Source organism: Chlamydotis macqueenii, chromosome 1 (assembly GCF_036417535.1).
Source record: "Chlamydotis macqueenii isolate bChlMac1 chromosome 1, bChlMac1.mat, whole genome shotgun sequence".
Taxonomy (NCBI): Eukaryota; Metazoa; Chordata; class Aves; order Otidiformes; family Otididae; genus Chlamydotis; species Chlamydotis macqueenii.
Window position 1 is genome coordinate 9,831,815 of NC_141556.1, and position 20,197 is coordinate 9,852,011.

Here is a 20,197-nt window from a genome sequence, read left to right on the forward strand (position 1 = left end):
ACTCCAATACTCTTATCGACGATGTTGTTGCTTTTGACTCCTAATTGTCTAACACATGTGAATTGTGAAGACACTGACTAGGTTTTGGACTTTCAGGTTAAATTGTTAGAAAATTAGAATAAAGAACAACGTTTTTAAGAGATGAACAAGAAAAAAAAATGACGGCTTCACTAGGGCGGCTTTTCAGAAAGGAATTTTTTAAAACATCATGGTATTTTAAGTAGTTTGTTGCTTAATAGTCCTTAAACATCTTGACAGGTTTTCACATTGCACAAGCTGTTTTCTTTTCACCTAAGAAGTTTGAGGGGTTTTTTTTGTTTGTTTTTTTTTGTTTGTTTGTTTTTTTCAGAAATAATGCTTCTTTGGAAGAGGAACTGACTTTAAAAATAAATAAACAAACCTAAAACTTCTCAAATTTTAACTGTTAAAAAAAAACAGTGTGTAGACATTTTGTCTTTGTGTTGAGTATTTCTGTCTTTCATTCATTGTCATGAATATGACAAAGTCTAGTCGTACCCCCTGAGCTAACTTCAAAGTAGCTTGCCTGCTTAGCCTGATGTAATACCCTAGTTATTCAACGTGCAGCTTCATCGAGGCACAATTGGATGATAAACAATATCAATTAATCTTTGCTGGCCTCTTAGCCAGTGGAATTAGACACTACACCTACATGAGTGAATTTCAAGCTGGCTCAAGTGTCTCTGAACTGTAGCATGGTCAATATTTTGAGCAAGTAGGTGTGCCTGTAGAGCAACAGTTCCTTTCCTGCTTTGCTTTTGTTCTGTGAGAAAAAGTTCATGAATTGGAAACTTGTATCTTGCTTATTTGTGGAACAGCCAGTGAGTAAAAACTATGCTCCATGCTACGCTTGGACTTGACATGTGGCTAGGCCATGCAGAGGATAGGATGTGACCATCTTCCCATCTCACCCCTGCCAAATGAAATACATTTGTGCCCTGGGAAAACATCTATCTGTGCTGTTAGTCATTGAAAAGGTGTTCATAACTCTGTGATACGATATTTAATGAGACAAGGATAGTACTGTTTATAGATAAGGTAATCCTTGATGTGACAACTACCTGCAATTTCACTTTCTTGATAACGAGTACCGGTTCTGCTCGCTGAAGACTAACTTTCCAACAGTATCATACAAATGGTTGAAAACTGATGAACTGCTAACTAGATCTGATAAATGAGCTACTTAATGAATGGGGTTTAGCTGGCTGTTTACCTGTGCTAGCTCAGATAGTGCAATTTAGGCTCATGAAGTGCTGTGTTGAGCTAACCAAGCTTACTGAGGATTTATCACCCAAGGTAGAGGGCTGAGTTAATATGCTGACCATGTTTCTATTATTTGAGTTAGCATATTTAGAAACAATTCTCACTAACTGAGTATTTTGTCATATTATTTTGCTACATTTTAGAAAATATTGAGAGTTACAGATGTTGCCCTTAATAGCTGGGGGCTCATTGGTAGAGTGCATGATTTCTCTTGTGCATTCCTTACACCAGTACAGATGGGAAGTAGCAAAGATGTTACCTGCTCAAGTCTTAAGCCAGATAAATTTTCCCTTAGACAGATAATTGCTTAGTAAAACTAGATCCTGGTCTCTTTTCACCATCATATTTATATGTCTGATTTATTATACACACACACACACACACACACACACACAAATGTTACAGGTAGTACTTCTCGTCTGTGATTTTATAATAATGTTGTGCTTAAATAGGCATGAAGTTCACAGCTAAATATGTACCATAACCTTTCTCACAAAGCCAAATTCATAGTATGAGATGTTACAGTAATTTTACAAATCTATGAAATCAAGTTTTACAAGCCTTTGTTTAGCTCAGAAGTTAATATTTATCATGTTTTGTAAGAAAGCAACTGAGCAATAGGGATAATTTGGATTCAGTTTTAGAGGCAAAAAGGACAAAAAGTGCAAATATTAAAGGCAAAACAGGTTGGCTTTAGAAATCTAAATGTTTTATGTCTTTGAAATGTCATGTGACCCCTTCAATTATTCAAATCAAGAACACTTTAAGGGCTGTCATGTAGCTAAATAGCGCTGACATTAATGAGCTAAAATCTTCTCTCAGTTTTACAGTATAAAAAACATATGCATCAGTATTTTGAAGTCAAAGGAGTCCATGCTTATGCTGGTGCAACTGAAACAAAACATTGATGCAACATTCCTCCTTCCAAGTATCTGGTTTTAATCAAACTATACTCATGGCCTTCAGGTTTTCTCTGCTGCAGTGGAAGGTAGGCAGGAGTGTTTCATTTAAAATGCTTGGTTTACATCACGAGTGCACTAAAAACTGTATATCTTGTCCTAGCTACTTCTAATTGATAAATTGTAATGAAAACATAGTTCAGGGAACTACATGTTCTGTCAGAAACAGAAGTTTCACAGGAAAAAAAACACAAAGGTTCTGTTTCTTTCTCCTAGTAGAGTTCAGTGAAACCAGGTGATTGGCAACTGTTATGATAAGGTAGATGAAGAGGACGAAAGCTAGGACTGATTGAACAGCTGTGAGAGGCTCTGTTCCAATTGTTGATTACTGATAAGATAACCCTCCCTTTTCTCCCAGTGATTTATCTCATTCGGATTACAATAACACCGAATTGCCATCAACAACAGATGCTGTGTAGTTTCAAGTTTATCTGGCTTATAATGTAGCAAAAAACCAAAGGTGCTGATTACAAAAGTTTTCTTGTTACATTTCTAAAAATGGATAAGCCACTTATTGCACTATGTGATCTCATACACTTTATAAACCTTTTTTTTTTGTTTCATTTCAGATAAAACTGATCACTTTCTGATATTCTCAAGCAGTGTAATTCTAAAATTATGTGAAAACATAAGGTTTTGGGAGGGAATTTGGTAATTTCTCTGTGTGGTTTTTTTTTTGTTCTGCTCCTAATATGAAATCAAATGCTAATTGCTAAAAATAATTTGGAAATGTTGAAACAGTTTGGGTGTTACTAAAGACTGATAGTCTGACCAGTTAGAGTAAAAGATGTAACAAAACAAAAGTTTCTGCAGTTATATTTATATATAAACTTCAGGTTTTTTTTCTTTTTTGCTTGGATATGTAATTAGTATATAGTTAGGACAGTATAAATTAGCTGTCCTTTGTTTTAACTAGTTACTTTGTAGAAATTTGAATTATACCATTGTGGTGGTTTAGCCTGAGTCACCACGCAGTTTCTTGAGCAGTCTCCCTCTCCCCAGACTGTTAACTAGATTCTTCTTTTTTCTTAGAGTGGGTGGCTGAACCATTCTCCTCACTAAGGACTAGATCCTCAGATCCAAGTGATTTCTGAGGTGCAGATGAAAGACAGTAATTGAGATATAAAGTAGTCAAATCCTGGAGGCGGGGAGAGGGGGGAAAGAAGTCATATTTCAGGCCATCGCCCATGTAACTAAGCGTTAGACTTGGGATAGGGTCAAGCTCACCTGATTTGAGACACCTGACAAGCACCCATCTGAGTTAGTTCCAGTCAACTTTTATAATATACTTTTATAATATGTATATAATATAATAACTTTAATAATATACGCCACTGAAATATCCCACTGTGTGCATGGCAACCATTGTCTCAAATGGGGAATGGACTCACAACCAATCTGGTGCCTTTTCTCTGCTTATATCCCTGGTTTTGCCAAATAAGCTCTGCGGGCTAATGCCTTGCAGAAAGCTGTCTTTGTATCCTGCCAGTCCCTGTCTTTCCCTTAACTGTTTGCCTGGTGCATTAACCATCTACACTCGGAGGAATAAAATGGGGCAGCTACAACAGAGGTTGGAAAATACCCACTTTTTTTTCCTTGCAAGGTGGAATCAGTATCAGGATTCAGCAAATCATTCAAAGAGTAATGACTAGTTTATACCCAGAATTATTTAGACAGATATACATGCTGATATACAGAACAGGCACAATATACATCTGTGTAAGCAACAAACGCGTGTGCTAACATGCGGCCACCTGATACTCTGTAGCCAAAGTAAAAGCCTGGCAAGAGAAGAAGGAAATGTTCTAGCATGACATTGTGGGAGGCATTGCTCACAATTCAGCAAAATCCCTGTTTGATGGCATAATATGCATTGACTCATCTTTTATCTACTACTAGGAGATATACAGCGAGATCTTATCGTTGCTGGCAAAGGAATGAAGGTCGAGAATTTTGTGCAACCAGCAACCCACTCATTTGACTCACAAGCGTGTTATGACGAGCAGAACTGCCTGTATAATCCAATCACTCTGCAGTCACCAGTAATAGAACTGGGCCAGACCTGAATCCTAGTGAGGAAACTGGGAGGCATTTCCTCTGATTTTTCTAGAAATTAATGTGACCCTTTGATCCTTATCAACAAAAATAATCTTGGCTGGCATGCCATTGTGAAGTCTATAACAGGAATGCAGGCCAAAGCTCGCAAATTTTCTACCTTGTTACACAGACAAACTCCCTCTCACTAAAAAATAGTTTGCCTGTTAGTAGGTAAGTAAAAAAAAATAAGATGGTTTTCTTTTGTTGTGTTCTCTTCTTGACAAACTCCTCTGAAGGAACACAGACATAAAACAAGGTTTGTAGTGGAATACCAACCATGGATAAAGCAAACCTCAGGATCTGCCTGGCTGTATTAATCTTAGCTGTAGCTGTGGTTTTCTGGCTTATTCTTTAATGAAAAAAAGTGTCATAAAAATAAACCAAATCTACATTCCTTGTGCATGCATATCTCCATGGATTTTACTGCAGGAATTTGGCCTTCCATGCATATACATAATATTAAGCTGCAACTTCATTAGCAAATTAAATAACCATATATTAAAAGGAAGACAAGAATGAGGGACTGGTTTTCTTCTCTAACTTTGTCAGCTTGGCCTGGAAAAGAGAATGGTCTGACACAAATCAGACTAGATCAACAGAAATATCAGCTAATAGAAGAAAGGCCATGCAGAATTTACTGAAAAGCACATTGAAAAAGGTCAAATACAGGAGAGTAAGATGGAGCAAGCAAGTCAGGATTGTGAATTAAAGGTAGTTGAAATGAAGTAGTTAGTAGGAGAATCTGGCCCACAAACCTTGATAAACTGAACCTCCAGCTGGTTTCAGTGATCATCACCAGTGAAAATTCGTTATAATATGATGGTTTTTAAGATATGGTGCATTTCAAACTGTTATTTTTCGTCACCTGCAACACTCTTAATAAATGTAGGAAGTCAGGACCAATAACAAAAGCACTGAAGTCTTTCTTGCCTTCAAAATGTCACCACGTAGTCTAATTCTACCTCATACAGCATTTTATAGACAATACTACAGTCATAATGTATAGTGGTTAGCTTTATAGAGTTCATTCATTCCTTTTCAAAACAACAGGCGTGACTACAGCTGAGGATGTGTCAAAAGGAAGTAAGAAAATGCTCTGAGCAATTATTGAAGAAGTGATACTTGGCTACAACATCTGGTGGAGTAACGTTACCATCTTTGCAATAAAAATAACTTAATAAAGCATAAACAAGGTAAAAAAGAAGACTTTAAGTACAAGCAACCATTATCTGTCTGCATAGGTCATGATATGCCAACCTTTAATAAGAACAACAGCAACAAAAAATTGAAAAGAATTAGAGTATGCATAGTATATGGTATTAATTTAATTGACTTATTGAAGGCATTCATAATTTTCCTCTTGTCATGGCAATGCAATCTTTGTTGTAAATCTTGGTTTATTTTAGCACTGATCAGCCATGTACCTTGCGATCATGACTGATCGACACTTAACAGAATTGATAGTTGTCAGTGCTGTTCTGGGAGGGTGCCCTGTCCCTGCTGTTTCTGCCATTCTCTCAGCAATAGTCACTGGCTGGATACTGAAAAGTCACTGGATGGTAAACACTTAGAAACTAATTAATTTGAGGAAGTGGAATACTTAATTTGTATTGATTGTGCAAATGCCATTGTTTCGCTCTTCAACAGCCCTTTGCAGAATGTCATATGAAGCCATATTCATCACTGGAGAAGTAAATGTAAGTTAGAATAAACAGCAGAGAAACTGCAGCAATTATTTAGGTTTTAATCTTTTAGTTCCGATGTAGCTCAATTCTAACTGAATTAGTAGTGAATAAGAATCATCAGCACCCAAATGACATTTTTCACCTTAACCTGTATTCTCAACCTGATTCCTGATAGGGAGAAACATAATTTCACATGATTTGAAATATACTGCTTGGAATATGCTTTAGGCCTAATCTTTTGGGCAATAGACTCTGAAAATCTGGTCCTCTCCTCCCCAGTAATGTGACAATATGACAGAGACTGGGTTAAAAACCCAGCAGAAATGTCCTAATCTTAGAGAAGGCAATGGGATTTAGCTTTTAGTCTGACTTTAAAATGCATGTTCACAAAAAAACCCACAACTTTTGCTTTTTACCTTTAATATTATTAAATGAAAGTTTTAAAAAGAAATATATATATATATCCCTGCACAGCTACACCTGAACCTTTTAAGTAATACTGTGGAGACATATGAACAGTGAAGAAGATGATGTAATTTCCTCTTGCCCATAATAAAACCTTAGACTCCAATGTTATGATCTGGCATTTTTCATGAATATTAGAAATAAAAGATCAATCATCATCTGTAGAAGTGAATATTTATAACTCTGCATTAGCAAATTCATGTCAGGCTTGTTTTAAACCAAGTAGCCGTGTGCCTAACTGATCTTCTTTCCGTTTATATCAGTTCTACATTCGTGTAACATCAACTTCAGCAGACATTTGTCTTTACGCCACAGACGCAAAGGGCAGAATCATACCCAAATGAGTTCAAACCAAGAAAGATGAAAAAATTACAAAGCTTTTTGACAGCTATATTATAAGAAAAATGATCAGATACAGATGACAGCAAAGCATTTCTAGCCAAGAGAGTTCTAAGACAAGTTAAGCAATCAATCATCTGCATCACTCACTATTCAGCAAGTCGACATTCAACATCTGAATCAGTCATTACAATGTAAAGAGAATTAGTAAAGTCTCTAACAAAATGCAAATAAGTGAACTGGAGGACAATACAGTCAAATTCTAGAACTTGGCAGGAAGCCAGAAGAATTATTTTGACAAGACTGCTTGGGGTGATTTGATTTCTTCTTGTTACATTAAAAAAAAAAAAAAAAAGAGAAAGCTTAAGTCTTGAGCAGTACAAGTTTTAAAAAGTATCCTGTAATACAATTGTGTAGTTATATTTAGCCAGAAAAAAAAAGGTAGCATAAGGAACAAAATACAGTGCATGCTTTGAAACTTCTATGCAAATTAACTCTTTTTGATGCCAGTGAGAGTTTTTCCAAATAAGTGTAAAGAGTACTGAGGCAAAGCTAGCCTGAATAGCATGCAACCCCTCATGTCACCTTTATCTTCCTTGACTATAATGCCTACTGATTCTTGCCATTATAAAGTACCAGTCTGCTTCAAAATCAGCCTGGTATAAGTGAAGGTAAAAAATGAGTTTAACATCTGTAGGACTACTGCTAAGGTACAGGTACTGAAATTCTGTAAAATCATAAGTGTTACTGTTATGTAAGTCCAAAAAAGTCCCACCTAACATCTTCCTTGCTCTAGTTAAAATAAAAGAAGTGGAAAAAAAAAGAAGAAAGATGAGTTTAAAAAGAAAAATAAGCAGAAACTTCTGTTTTAGCAGCAGCCTCACCCTGATTTTTAGCAGCATAGGAGATGCTATCTTACACTCATTCATCAGTTGGAGTAATGCTGGAAAATGGGAGTGATCTTACTGAAAACCAGAAAGTCATAGTGGGTAGCTGCACTGTTAGGCAAATCCTAGACATCTAGGCATTTTGGAGCTCTTTTGAGAGGAATGACACATGTCCTTGGCTTGCACATATGACAGAGCTAATATATGCATTAGATGCCTGAAGGTCTGGCCCTCTAGCCATCGGCCATTGGATCCCAATGTATTTGCTCCCTTTCTCATCTGTCCTCGTGGGTGCTGTGTGAGGAGTTGCACTGGCATCAGTAGAATTACTCCGACTCCTGAAACTGTGTGTTTGCCTCCATACGTCACAAGGTCAGGGCTTGAACTGTGCAAGATTTGTCATCACAGGGAAGTTTCTCATCGACGACTTACTAGTGCAGACATGCCTTGAAATGGTAGAGGTGGTTTGGCTTTGGTCCCGATATGAATGTAGACAGATAGGAAAAAAGAAAGAGTGTTTTCAAGAAAGTTTATACTAGTATAGTCTGTATTATCTTACATAAAAAAATATTTTTAAGCAGTTTCAGGAAAATGCGTATGTCTTTGTTAATGTTTGTGAATAGCTAAGAGGATTCTGTGGATCATTGTACTTAAAAAAAAAATCCTGTCCTTGGCAAGTGCAAGTTGCTCTGTGAGGAATATGAGAACTAGAAAATTATTCTTGAGTCTAAACAGAAGTAAAATTACCTTCCCTAGTTTTATTCTTGAGATGGATAAATATACAATTTCAAGGAAGGGAACAACACTGCCTGTGTCAGTAAGCTGGGAAGATAATATGTATAAGAATAGATTATACATGTAATTTTATCTCATCAACTAATAGATTACCCCCTTTCTCATAACTTACAGAGCTGTATGAAATAGTTTTGTATGCTGGAAGTAGGATATTTTGTGTTTGGATGTGTTTTTTATTAGCTGGTCATCCTCAGATTTATCATTGTAAATCTCATTGATTGAACAAAATTGAACTTTGTCCAACAGTTGATGAGTTCCATGGATAGAATTTTACCACCTAAAATCTCATACGGGCTTTTAATTTATTTCACTGATGTTTTGACCTTTTTTTTCTGTAGAGCTGAATCTCACAAGTAGTTTGGGTTTGGGTACTTGAAATAAAAACATTCATGGGCCAAGGTACATAAGCTTTCACTGTTTTTTACCCTATAAGTATAAATTCCTAAAATGAAATCCATACAAGTCAAAATACAAGTCTGTTTTTTTTTTTTTATTTGACGATATTAACAAGGAAAGTATTACTTTATCTTACAGAAATGTTGGAATCCAACAATATAATAAATTTCAATGGACTAGCTAATAGCTCCAGTTACCATACTTTCCTCTTGGATGAAGAACGAGGTCGACTGTACGTTGGAGCAAAGGATCACATATTTTCTTTCAACTTGGTTAACATCAAGGAATATCAAAAGGTACTTTCATTCATATTTTGCACAATGTAAAGATATGTTTTTAATGTTGCAGATTTGTTATTACCCAGACAATTTTGGGTACTCTATGAATTATGTAGTAAATATTTGAATGTCAGGAATACTATTACAACAAAACAGCAAAACATTTGCTGACTCTATGAAAAGAAATTTATAATAAGCCTATAACCTATGACTGTATAATCTACAATACTTTTTTCAGACTATGAAAAAGTAAATGATAACTGGCTAATCCAGCTATTTCCCAAACAAGACATACTTTCATGTTTACTGGTAAAAGACACAAACTATTATGACAGTTTACACAAAACAGCCTTATTACTCTGTGTTTGTTTGCAGATAAAAAGAAGCTGTTTGAGAGTCCAAGTGTTGATTTGTGTCCTTTAACCCAGCACTTTTAGGCACTCTGCTTCTGCTGCTTTCAAACCAAAATAGATGCAGTATTAACAAAAGAGGAATAGGTCCATAAAAGCTTGCCATTCTTAATGGAGAGTATAATTTTCCAGTAAAAGTTGGTGACAAATTAAAAGCTGGCAAGCAGTTCAGTGATTTTTTTTTGTTGGATTCTAAATAAATAATTTCACTTTCATTTATTTTAATAAAACAAAATGCTAAGAAAGTAAATAATGGGATGGAGGTTTGATTTTTTATATTTAAGTATTTCGGTGGCACATTTTAAAATCCAGAGGGTACTCTTTTATAAGAGATACATTGCTTCAATACCTAGGGATTTTTTTTTCCTTGGTGTTCCTGACCTTTTGCCCGTTTGACTATTAGCTTGCTAAGATGATAGCAATAAATACCTTGTGTTTTCTGTTCAGAGGGAAGACAGGCTATTCATTTGTATTCTCTAAGGAAAAAGGATAAAAGGAAAACTGGGTATTTTCTTTTCTATTCTCTTTAGAGAAGCTATAAAGGAAACTAGCTATTTATTTGAATTCTCTGGGGGACTGATAGCTTAATGTGCAAAACATCTGGAATAATTAAAGAAATAAGGTGTTTCCATTGCAGAAAACAGCTCTGCAGAATGGGAGGAATTGTGTCTTACATAGTTACATATTCAGATACCTTTAGAATGCTATTTGAAATTATATACAATTGTTGCTATATTAAATAAACAATTGCTGTTGTAACATGGAACTGAATGTTGACAACAGACTTAAAGAACAGACTTACAATTTAGACTTCAGATTTAAGAATAGACACGACTTAAAGAATTTGGGAATCTGCTTATTAAAGACAGGAGGATCACTGAAGAAACTTCGATCAAAATCACAGTGCAGCCAGTGCTGCACTTGAGTTCGAACACCAACTGTTGTTTCCACCATATTAAAAATAACTAAGGTTTCTGTCTAAATGATAATAGCATCATGTGACTCCAAAGAAGCACAACTCAAAAAGCCAGACTTTGTAGTCTATTCAAAATAGTTCAACTTTTAAACCAAATTAGAGGACAATATTGTGTTGTGAGAATAAGGAAAATGGACATCTAGCCATTCGTTTTATGGATTAGAATGCTGGTTTGAATAATATAGGAATCTTTGCCTAAAACTTGAACTGAACTTGAATTGGTCCTTTTGGGAGATCTGAGAAGTTTGGTTAATGTTTTTCAACCTAGTAAATTTAAATTTTCACATGTCTCTGCACATTTTAAACTGAGAATAGAAACAGGAAGTAGCAGGAATCCTTTGAGAGAGAATGTGCTCATAAAATTTTCAGCCTTATTTTATAGACTTAAGATATTAGATTGCTGTTTGGATTTCATAAAGTTTTAAGAATATTTTAAATTTAAAAACATGGTTGCAAACTGTATTTACGAATGTCATATATGATGTCTCCTTCAACCTCTTCTGTTATCCATATTAATTATTTTTTCTTTTCTTTTTTAATACTTTGCCTTTTATTTTCTTCTAACAAACTATATTGAACAGCAAGGCTGTAATCCAGACTTATGGCCATTCATATTGCATTATCTGAGGCTCCCAAATGAATAGCCTGGCATTTTATGGGAAGATCATGTTTTATTCTATATGTAATTCCTAAAAGCTTTTAAAAAAACCCATGAATAATTGACTGCGAGGGTCTCTGGATTTTCTCTGTATGAGGTGAGATCCATTTTCTGCTAAGCAAATGCTACAGTAAACCTAGGTTTAGGTTTGCTTGTGTTAGGGTAACTCTACAGGAACAGCATTAACATTTCTGTTTGATAGTGTAATACTTTTCAAATACCATGGCTTCTTTTTTATTATTTAATTAACTAAACCTAGTAAAAGAGTGAATTAGTAGATACATTGACAAAGTGAACACCTCGTTTCTGATTCTGTAACTGCAACATGATACCACATTTCACATAGATCCGATTTATTATTAGTAAGTATCTGCAATTTTTTTCTCTCAGTTTCCATTCCATTACATCGGATTTAAAATCGTGGAAGAACACTTACTTAAGGGAGAGTCAACCCTCTTATCGTTAGTATTCAAGATTCACTACTGTGATTCACAATACAGACTGCATTTCAAGATTGTTTCTACTGTGGTTCTTATTTTCTCTATTTTGCTCCTATCATTTCATTTCTTTGTTGAGAAATTTTATGAAGGACAAATAAATGAGGAAAAGAATGGAGAAAAGAGAAACTGGGTAAAGATTCTCTGTAGCATTTGGTCTGCAATTTGTGATTATTGAAGCACAAAATAACACAACGTGATTTTTGTTCTATGTCTTTAGATTGTTTGGCCTGTATCTCATTCCCGGAGGGATGAGTGCAAGTGGGCTGGAAAAGATATTCTGGTAAGTACAAATCTTTTTAGCATTTTTTTTTTATTTTATAAAACATTGTGAATATTTTATTATGTCTTATTGTGTTAATTCTTAATTTTTTCCTCTTCTGTAAGGTCACATATCTGATCATAAGTTCAGTCTTGAGTTATCTCAGCCTTCTTGTTGAAAAATAACAAAATTTTGTCTTTATGACTGAGGATTTAAATTTATAAATGGAAATTATGCAAATGAAATATAATTTATCTGCAAAAAAAAAAAACAAACCTACAGAAACAAATCAACAAGAAAGAGAAAGAAGGAGAAAAATCAGAATATGAGAACTATAAACCCTTGTTTCCTTGTCTCCTGATCTCAGGGTACATAGTATTTTGACCCATTTTCTCCCTGCTTCAAATCCCCATCCTACATGAGTTCCAAGAAATACTTAATCTTTGTGGCATCTCACTGGAGTCAGTGGGTTTCCCTGAGCTCTTTCCTGCATGGAGTTCATAGCAAGATTGAGGTCAAAGTGGTTTTAACACACTGCATCAGTGTTGGTACCTCAGAAAGCCTCTGTTACACTAGGCATAATTTTCTGTACATTTTCCCTTATTCCTGTGTACATCTTATTCCCTGGATTTATAAAGTAGGAGAGACATAGCCAGTAGCCCCCAAATAATAATCATTCCACACTGATAATAACTGTCTTCTTTATAAGAACAATATGGGAAATAGGAAGACAGGGCTGAAGAAAAAAAGAAAAATAGAGAAAAAATACATACATGCAATAAGCCAAACAAATACTTGCATAGCGTAGCCAAATGGGAAATCATTGTGGTTCCCAAGGTATAACTGAGAGTGGAACTTGGCCCTGTGTGTATATACTATTGGCCTGATTTTCAGAGATGATTTTGTAAAATATTCATAATGCCAACCATATGCCTCTAGAGAGCTCTATTTGAATAATTTCCTAGGTCATAATAAAAATAGTTTCATCAGTCTTTACCTAGGCCATAGAGGACAGTCTTCATAAAAAGCCATTTGGGAACAGCAGAGGTGGATTACATAGAAACTAAGAAATATGGGCTAAGCTATATATGTGAAGGGACAGCTAAAGTGCCAGATACTTGGCTGTCTCATTATATAGAAATAATACATTTAAACTAATGAATCTTCGTATTCACAAATAATTTTCAGGAGCACTTTGCAAGATGATGACTAGAATGTCTAATATTCAAGGTTAAAAAAAAATAAGGCTAGTGTTAAATGTCTGAGCAAATTAACTAACCTTACAGCTTGATTCTGTACTAAGTATTATGATATTACATTAAGTACATTTTTTTATAGCTGGGATTGAAGCCTTGAAAATTAATAAGAGATTCAGCATTTAGAATGAAAGCATTCTCTTTTATATTTTAATAATTAATTTTAGAAATTCACAATAGTAAGAAAGATTATGTTTTATACATTGCATTAGGCTGATTCCAATCTGTTCATTGTAAATAGAGACGCTGTTATTCTGGGGTGAGCTGGAAGTTCAGGTCCCTGTCTTCTGACTATGTGTGCTGTAACTATTTTATTTGCCCTGATTCCTATGATATTAGGGCAGCTATGCCTGCTGATCACGAGTGAAAGGCGAAACCCATACCACACCTCAGTGCTGTGTGTGACCCTGGTGCGTTAGCTGCCTGCTGTGACCCTGTGTGTTAGACGCAGCCCTCCCATGAGCTGGTGGAAAAGAATGAGGCAGAACAGGAGCACAGAGCTCACGACACAGTGCAGCCCAAACTGAGGATGATAGTAGTACAGTGCAACGTTGTTAGAATCAAATAATTTGTTTTCATAAACATCTTTCACATATATGTGTTTTGGGGGGTGATTTTGCTTTCTTTTTTTTTTTATTTTTAGACTTCTCTGCAATTGTAGGTGGGTTATAAAAAAAAATAAATGCATAGGTCATATGTAATGTGGGTCCACTCTTGGCAGACAACTAGAAAGATGGAATATATATCTTGGTGTGTTGAAGTCATCATCTTTAAATATTTACGGCTACCTATTCTTGCCATAGAATAGGGCATTACAAACAAAGCATTTAATGTAACTGCTTTAACTGTAATTACAGATAAAGATTACAGATCATTTAAGAATATTATTATTCCTCCCTCATTTCTTCCTTAGAGCCATTGTCCGTACCTTGGGAGTGTGAAATGTAAAGGCTATAAAAATAACTCAGCAGACTCTCATCAGAGGGAACAAGAGAAACAGAGAACAAATAAAGTGACATATAAAACATGCTTGATTTAATATCATTTTCAGCATGTACCACTGCTAAGATACTAGATACTCTTAATTTGTGATAATTCAAAACTTTCTACATCACAGTCTATACTTCTACATCGAGGTCTTTAAAAAAAAAAAAAATTATTGATCTCCAGGGGCAGTCAGTGCTGAAAATGCAAGTCCCACTAATAGACCAGGTGCACTGCAGCAGCTGCAACGCAAGTATAACCCTGGCTCTGCCCCACTGCTAACCTCAGCTATGACCTCCGAGATTTCCTCTCATAATTATAAGAGGTAATTTACTGTCGTTTTCACTCCTTCAGAGGGATTCCTTATACTGACGCTATCAGTCACGCCAATCTAGGCGCAGCAGGTCTGTAGCTCAGGACAGCCCACATGGGAGTTGAGGAGAGTGGCCGATGCAGACTGTTCCCGCTCTCCTGATATCCCTTTGTTCCTTAAGCAGTCATTTTCATTTCTATTTCTTAAACGACTTAATGTATGTTAATTAATTAAACTATTCTAGCTGTATAGATAGGAAAACCTTTTAAAGTATGCTTTGGATCTTTTTTTTTTATATTGGTAAGTTGAGAAGAGAGGCTGAAAGATTCCCACTGGCTAGGCAGTACTTACCCACAGCAGGACTTCTCTGATAGACGTTAATTGCGGCGCTTTCCCATAAAATATAGATTTTTTCCAATAAAATCATAATTACTGTCCCATGTAAGTACTTAGTTTTAGAATATATTTCCATTTCCTCAGTATGGAGTATCACAAGTACCAAAGTAACATTGTTCCTGAAAAATTAAAGACTATAAATAACAAATAAGATATTTGCTTATGTAATTCAACTAAATAAGCAATTCTATGAGGATTTCTTGTTATTCTGGACTTCAGTCTCTCATTTCGTCTGTTCTGGTTGCTGTAAGTCCTGTAACTATTTCTCACGATTCCTGACCAGACCTTCGTAATGATCAAAGAAGGCAAAGTCTCTACAGAATACTTCTCAGTTTTTATACTGAACTTACAGTACAGACATGCTGCTAGTCATATCCCTCACAAGTGAGCCTCAGTATTTTGATTTTAAGATCTCACAGGCACTTGGGACCCAGCAGAAACACATGGCAACCTCTGCATTACATATGGGTTAAATAATAGGTAACGGCAAAAAAAAATTCCACATGCTACAATTCCACTCTGACATGCCTGGGATATCATGAACCAGCAAAGCAAAGCTTGGGTGATTTACCAAAGTTACTAGAAACACTAGTGAGTTTTGCAGGTACAGATAGGGTAAGGATAGCTTCTTGACTGGAAACCTCATCTAGTCCTTAAACTATGAATTTACTATTGTTTTAAAAGTTTTAGCTGCTATTTAGTCATCATATCTTTGCACTAGATTTGGCAAAGCCACCATAGCAGTAGTTCAGGTGGTACACAATTAATCAGAGAAATTCCTGTTAAAGGGTATGATAGAATTCTACGACTTGAGAGCTTTAAGGATATATTTCTGAAGGGCACTTTATGATGTTATTTTCAATTGTGATTTGACTATCTAATTTATTTAGCCACTTTTAAAGATCCCAGATCAAATTAAATTGTTGAAATGGTCCCTTATGGCCTTGACTTATATAAATCTTTAAAATTTCAATGGGTACTTTAACAAAGTCGCATAGAACAAGCTACATGATGACAGATACTTATACACACTTCACATGCTGTATGAAGTCAGCTTCTCCTTGAATGTTTCTAGTGAGAAATGAATGTTGATATACAAACAGATGCAAAGAGTACCAAGTACTCTTACTTGGTACCAGCGAGTGTCTACATATACTCTGTCACATGAACCAATAGGTCCATACAGGGAATTACACTTTTGTGTAATGTCCCTTAACAGCTAAAGTATATCAGCACAATTGTGTGTGCTGACTATGATATAATTTATAGAAGACAGACATCTGCTTGGGCTATTTAATTGTCATTGTATTTTACCTAGTTATTAATTCTTACCTAAATTCAACTGTGATTGACTTTTTTTATACTTGACTGTTCTCTTGGTGGTAATTTGGAATCACTTTAGGTCAGAAACCTCTTCCCAGTTAAAAGGAAGCAAGACTCCTTACACTACACATGATGTAGCTATATTCTGTGCATGCTTCTTTGCATTTAAGTGTGACTGGCACTTAATTATTGAGTTTATGGTTCATGCAGGTAGAATCACATGGCTGTAATTTAATTCACCATCTTATTTGTTATGATAATGCTTAATTTAAGCCAAAATGTTCATATGCCATCTCAGTTCATGCTTCCTTTAAAGTTTTACAGCCCCTCCTTAAATTGTAGGAAGACTGGCAATTCCATAAGTGTGCAATGATTTGATTTGAAAAGAAAGAAGAAAAAGAAGAAAAAGAAAAAGTAGTGTGTAGCTTAGCAAGGGTCCCTCAGACATATCTGGTGATACTTTAGAAAAACAAAGTTGGCAATAAATGAGTGCTATTCCCTTTAACTCATTTTATTACTGTTGTTGCCTTAGGGAAAATACAAGAACATAGATGCAGAAAGGAAAAGTAATTCTTTTCATCTGTTATTGTAAACAAAGATCTGAAGAGGGAATCTGAAAATTAAATGTACAATGCTGACTGGATCTAGAAAGCCTGCTTCTAAGTTCATCTTACAGGCACAATTTTTGCAGTCAAATTACCCCTCACCCTTTGGGTGCACCAAAGAGAAGTTCATCCCTTTCTGTCAGGGTTCTTCCTTTGGAGGACATCTACAGCCAGATTTCCATCTTTTCTATCACCAACCCTCACCACCATCCCCATTTCTTTTCTGGCTCCCTATCTCCAGTACAGCACTGAAATCCTTTAACAGAGCCTGAAGACCCAGGACTCCCATCCAGCCTGGGCAAAAGGGCATGTCCCCTTGGAGTAGGAAGGGGTAAAGCGAGCAAAAATCCAAAGCAACAGACCTCCAGTAAGGTTAGGGACAGAATTTACTCTCAGTATTACCTACCACAAGGAGAAGTGTGACTTTTGAGCCATTTGTAAGACAAATATTGCCACTGTATATAGCTTTCAACAATATCAGCTGTCCCAGTTACTGTGCTGAGTTTATTAGCTTGAGGGCTGCTCATTCCTTAATCTTGTCCATGATCTTTAATGTGGACATGATTTCCTACCAAACCATTTCTTACCATTTGGGAGATGAGCGAGTGAAACATTTTTGCAAGCACTGTGCTGCTTTAATATTGCTGCTATGTAAAACTGCTTTGCATAGGCTATAAACAAAAGAGAAAGAGGAAAAAACATACAACAAACCTACAACCTCTTCACTTAGAAGTGGACTGCGCTTGGTAAAAAAGAAATACAGTACACTGGAGTCTTTCAAAGTGCGGTGGAACTCTCTAACTGAATTTTCCCCACTGGGAAATTCTAGTTGCACCATCTCCAGTTCTTGGATGGACCCCCACAACACACCCACCGGCATAAAGCCGCATTTATGGCTCTTAGTTCAGATGTTGATCCTGCAGCTTCATTTAGGCATTTGCATATATTTCTTTATATGAACTGACCAAGGCAAATCAGTTACTGTAAGGTAATAACTTGTGTACTTATACAGAGGAAGAATTAAGTTGGCAGTGGTTCAGATTTTCATATTTTACCCACTTACGTATCATGGAAAGTCATTTAAGTCTTTCATTATGGGAAACAAATTGATATAGGTGAAGGAGAAAGCTAATTTTCCAATTTGGGACTTATTTTTCTGTTTATAGGTGTGAGTATAGAAATTTGCTTCTGAAGGAAATTTAATATTCAGCAGATTTAATGCAGTCTTGCATAAATGTTTTCTTGTTATTTTTGAAATACAAAGTCACAGAGTTAGTAAAGGAGAAGTAAAGGAGAAATGAAGGAAAAAATCATTCCCAAAATTATGTGGTTTAATTTTTTATCAATGTTTTCCTCATGAGCCCTAGTTTGGCCTTGGCAAAGTCTAAGAATTATTTTTATTTATGGCTGAGTTACCAGCTATTGCTATTTCAGAATGACATTGGGCAATTCCTTGTTATGATTTATTGCATCCCAAGACGGACAGAGTACATTTATTCTTTGTACATTTCTTTCCAGAGAAAGACATTAACTGCACGGCTAGTAAAAATGATCAATATGTTTAGTCCTTGTTTTCTTTCAGGGCTGCAGACTGAAGCTTATGAAGTCAGAGCAAAGCCTTTCTCTTTAGTATCAGTCCCTTTTTTTTTTCTTTTTTTTTTTTCTGAATTTGCTTCACATTCTTTCTATTTTAGCAAATAGACTCGGGTTGATTTTTTCTTTGTTTAGATTTTGGCATTTTCTATTGTTTTAATAAAAGGAGGGTTACTTTAAAGATCAGGGATAGATCTACTCTGAAAGATCACATGCCACAGTTCCCCTGTACCCAAGATGTGGTCACTATGTCACAGCTTATTTTTTTTTCTGTAGTCCTATTACTTACATACACCAAAAACAGGTCTACTAAATTCCTCCCTGCTGAACACAAGTCTAACATACTGGCTTTTTTCTTTTGTAGTAAGTAAAAGAACTAAATACTAGTTAAAGAGAAAGATCTTAAAATAACCTAGGAAATAATAGGCAATTATTTCCTATTTCAAAGCTAATGCAGTTTCCACATCTTCATGTCAACAGAAGATCTTCCAAAAAAATGTTCAGTGTAAAGAAAGTTTCGTATTCTGAAGGTGGTGGAACAAGAAAACTAAGAACAGTGAATAAAATAAAATTTAAAAAATCTATATCTTGCTCTCTTACTTTTTGTTTTGTTTTGTTTTGTTTTTGTTTTTGTTTTGTCTTTTTCTGAGTGAGGCCATCTGTATTGGATCAAATAATCTATTTATTTCTTCTTCCCTTGGGTAGTTCCTTCCCAGGTAACATCTTCCAGGACTTTAGGTTACTAAACGTGTATCATGAATATAAAAAAAAAAAAACCAAAAACCAACCTAACAAACCCCAAACTGCTCAGCAAACTCTCATTTCAACAATTTCATTTTGGTGCCATACTTTTACTGAGTGGGAATGTTAAGCTTCTGTCACTTAAAGTTTCTCTGTTCAACATCTCTTCGTGGTGTAAAAATAGTTTAATATCCACACACGCATTTCTGTATTCTCACAGTAAGGCACATGCAACTTCGTAGTCTAGCTTACAGAGTGTGTTTATTTACAGGCATGCATATTGCTAAGCAACTGCCCTTATAGATGCAACAGCCTTTTGCTTCCTTTACTTCATCTTTTTATGTTCGCTTTCAACACAGAAGTTTTGAGTGTATTTATCTCAGGTGACTGTGAGTGGAAGTCGTTAAAGGATATACCTGTAATGTGCTGAATAAAGACAAGATGACTGATATGGAGTCTAAGTGTTTTATGTGCCTACAACAGTCTTCACAATCTGTTTGTCTGAAATATTCCACCCAATTAGCAGGTGTTGATCCTATTCAGAAAGGCGGGGTGTAATCTGGTTTCTCCAGGAGACAGGTGATTACCCCACCCAGATAAGAGAGATAGATGAGAGAGACTCTTTAGATCTAGACTGTGGTTGCAACTTAAATTGCTGCTGGGCTTGGTGAGACTGCTTGAGCTGAAACCAAGCGGTATTGTTCATTTCTTTGCTAATAAAGCCATGCCCAAAATGTGGGATGGGTTTACTCTACAGAGTAAAACCAGTTTTGTTTTGAAGTTATGGTCAGAAGAGAATTGGCTTCTGCTTGACCTCAAGGCTTCCCAATGTTTTGAGTTATTCCTGGAATACACTTCTGTTCCTTAAATAAATTAATTCTGTGCTGTAGGAAGTACTTACTACTGAAAAACATAACAGTTCAAAATAAAGGAAGCTTGCTAACACGCATGGAAAGGTTTAACATACAACAATCATGCTGTGGCTGCAAAATCCTGAAAAC

At 35.7% G+C, this 20,197-nt stretch overlaps 1 protein-coding gene across 1 annotated transcript in view; it reads left to right on the forward strand.

Annotated features, from left to right (window-relative positions):
• The window catches only part of SEMA3A (semaphorin 3A), a 174,822-nt gene that overhangs the window by 41,358 nt on the left and 113,267 nt on the right, over window positions 1-20,197 (forward strand). The window contains exons 2-3 of the mRNA XM_086745637.1: window positions 9,043-9,200; window positions 11,944-12,006. Of these exons, the coding sequence (XP_086601763.1) occupies window positions 9,043-9,200; window positions 11,944-12,006 (221 nt within the window). The remainder of the gene's footprint in view (window positions 1-9,042; window positions 9,201-11,943; window positions 12,007-20,197) is intronic.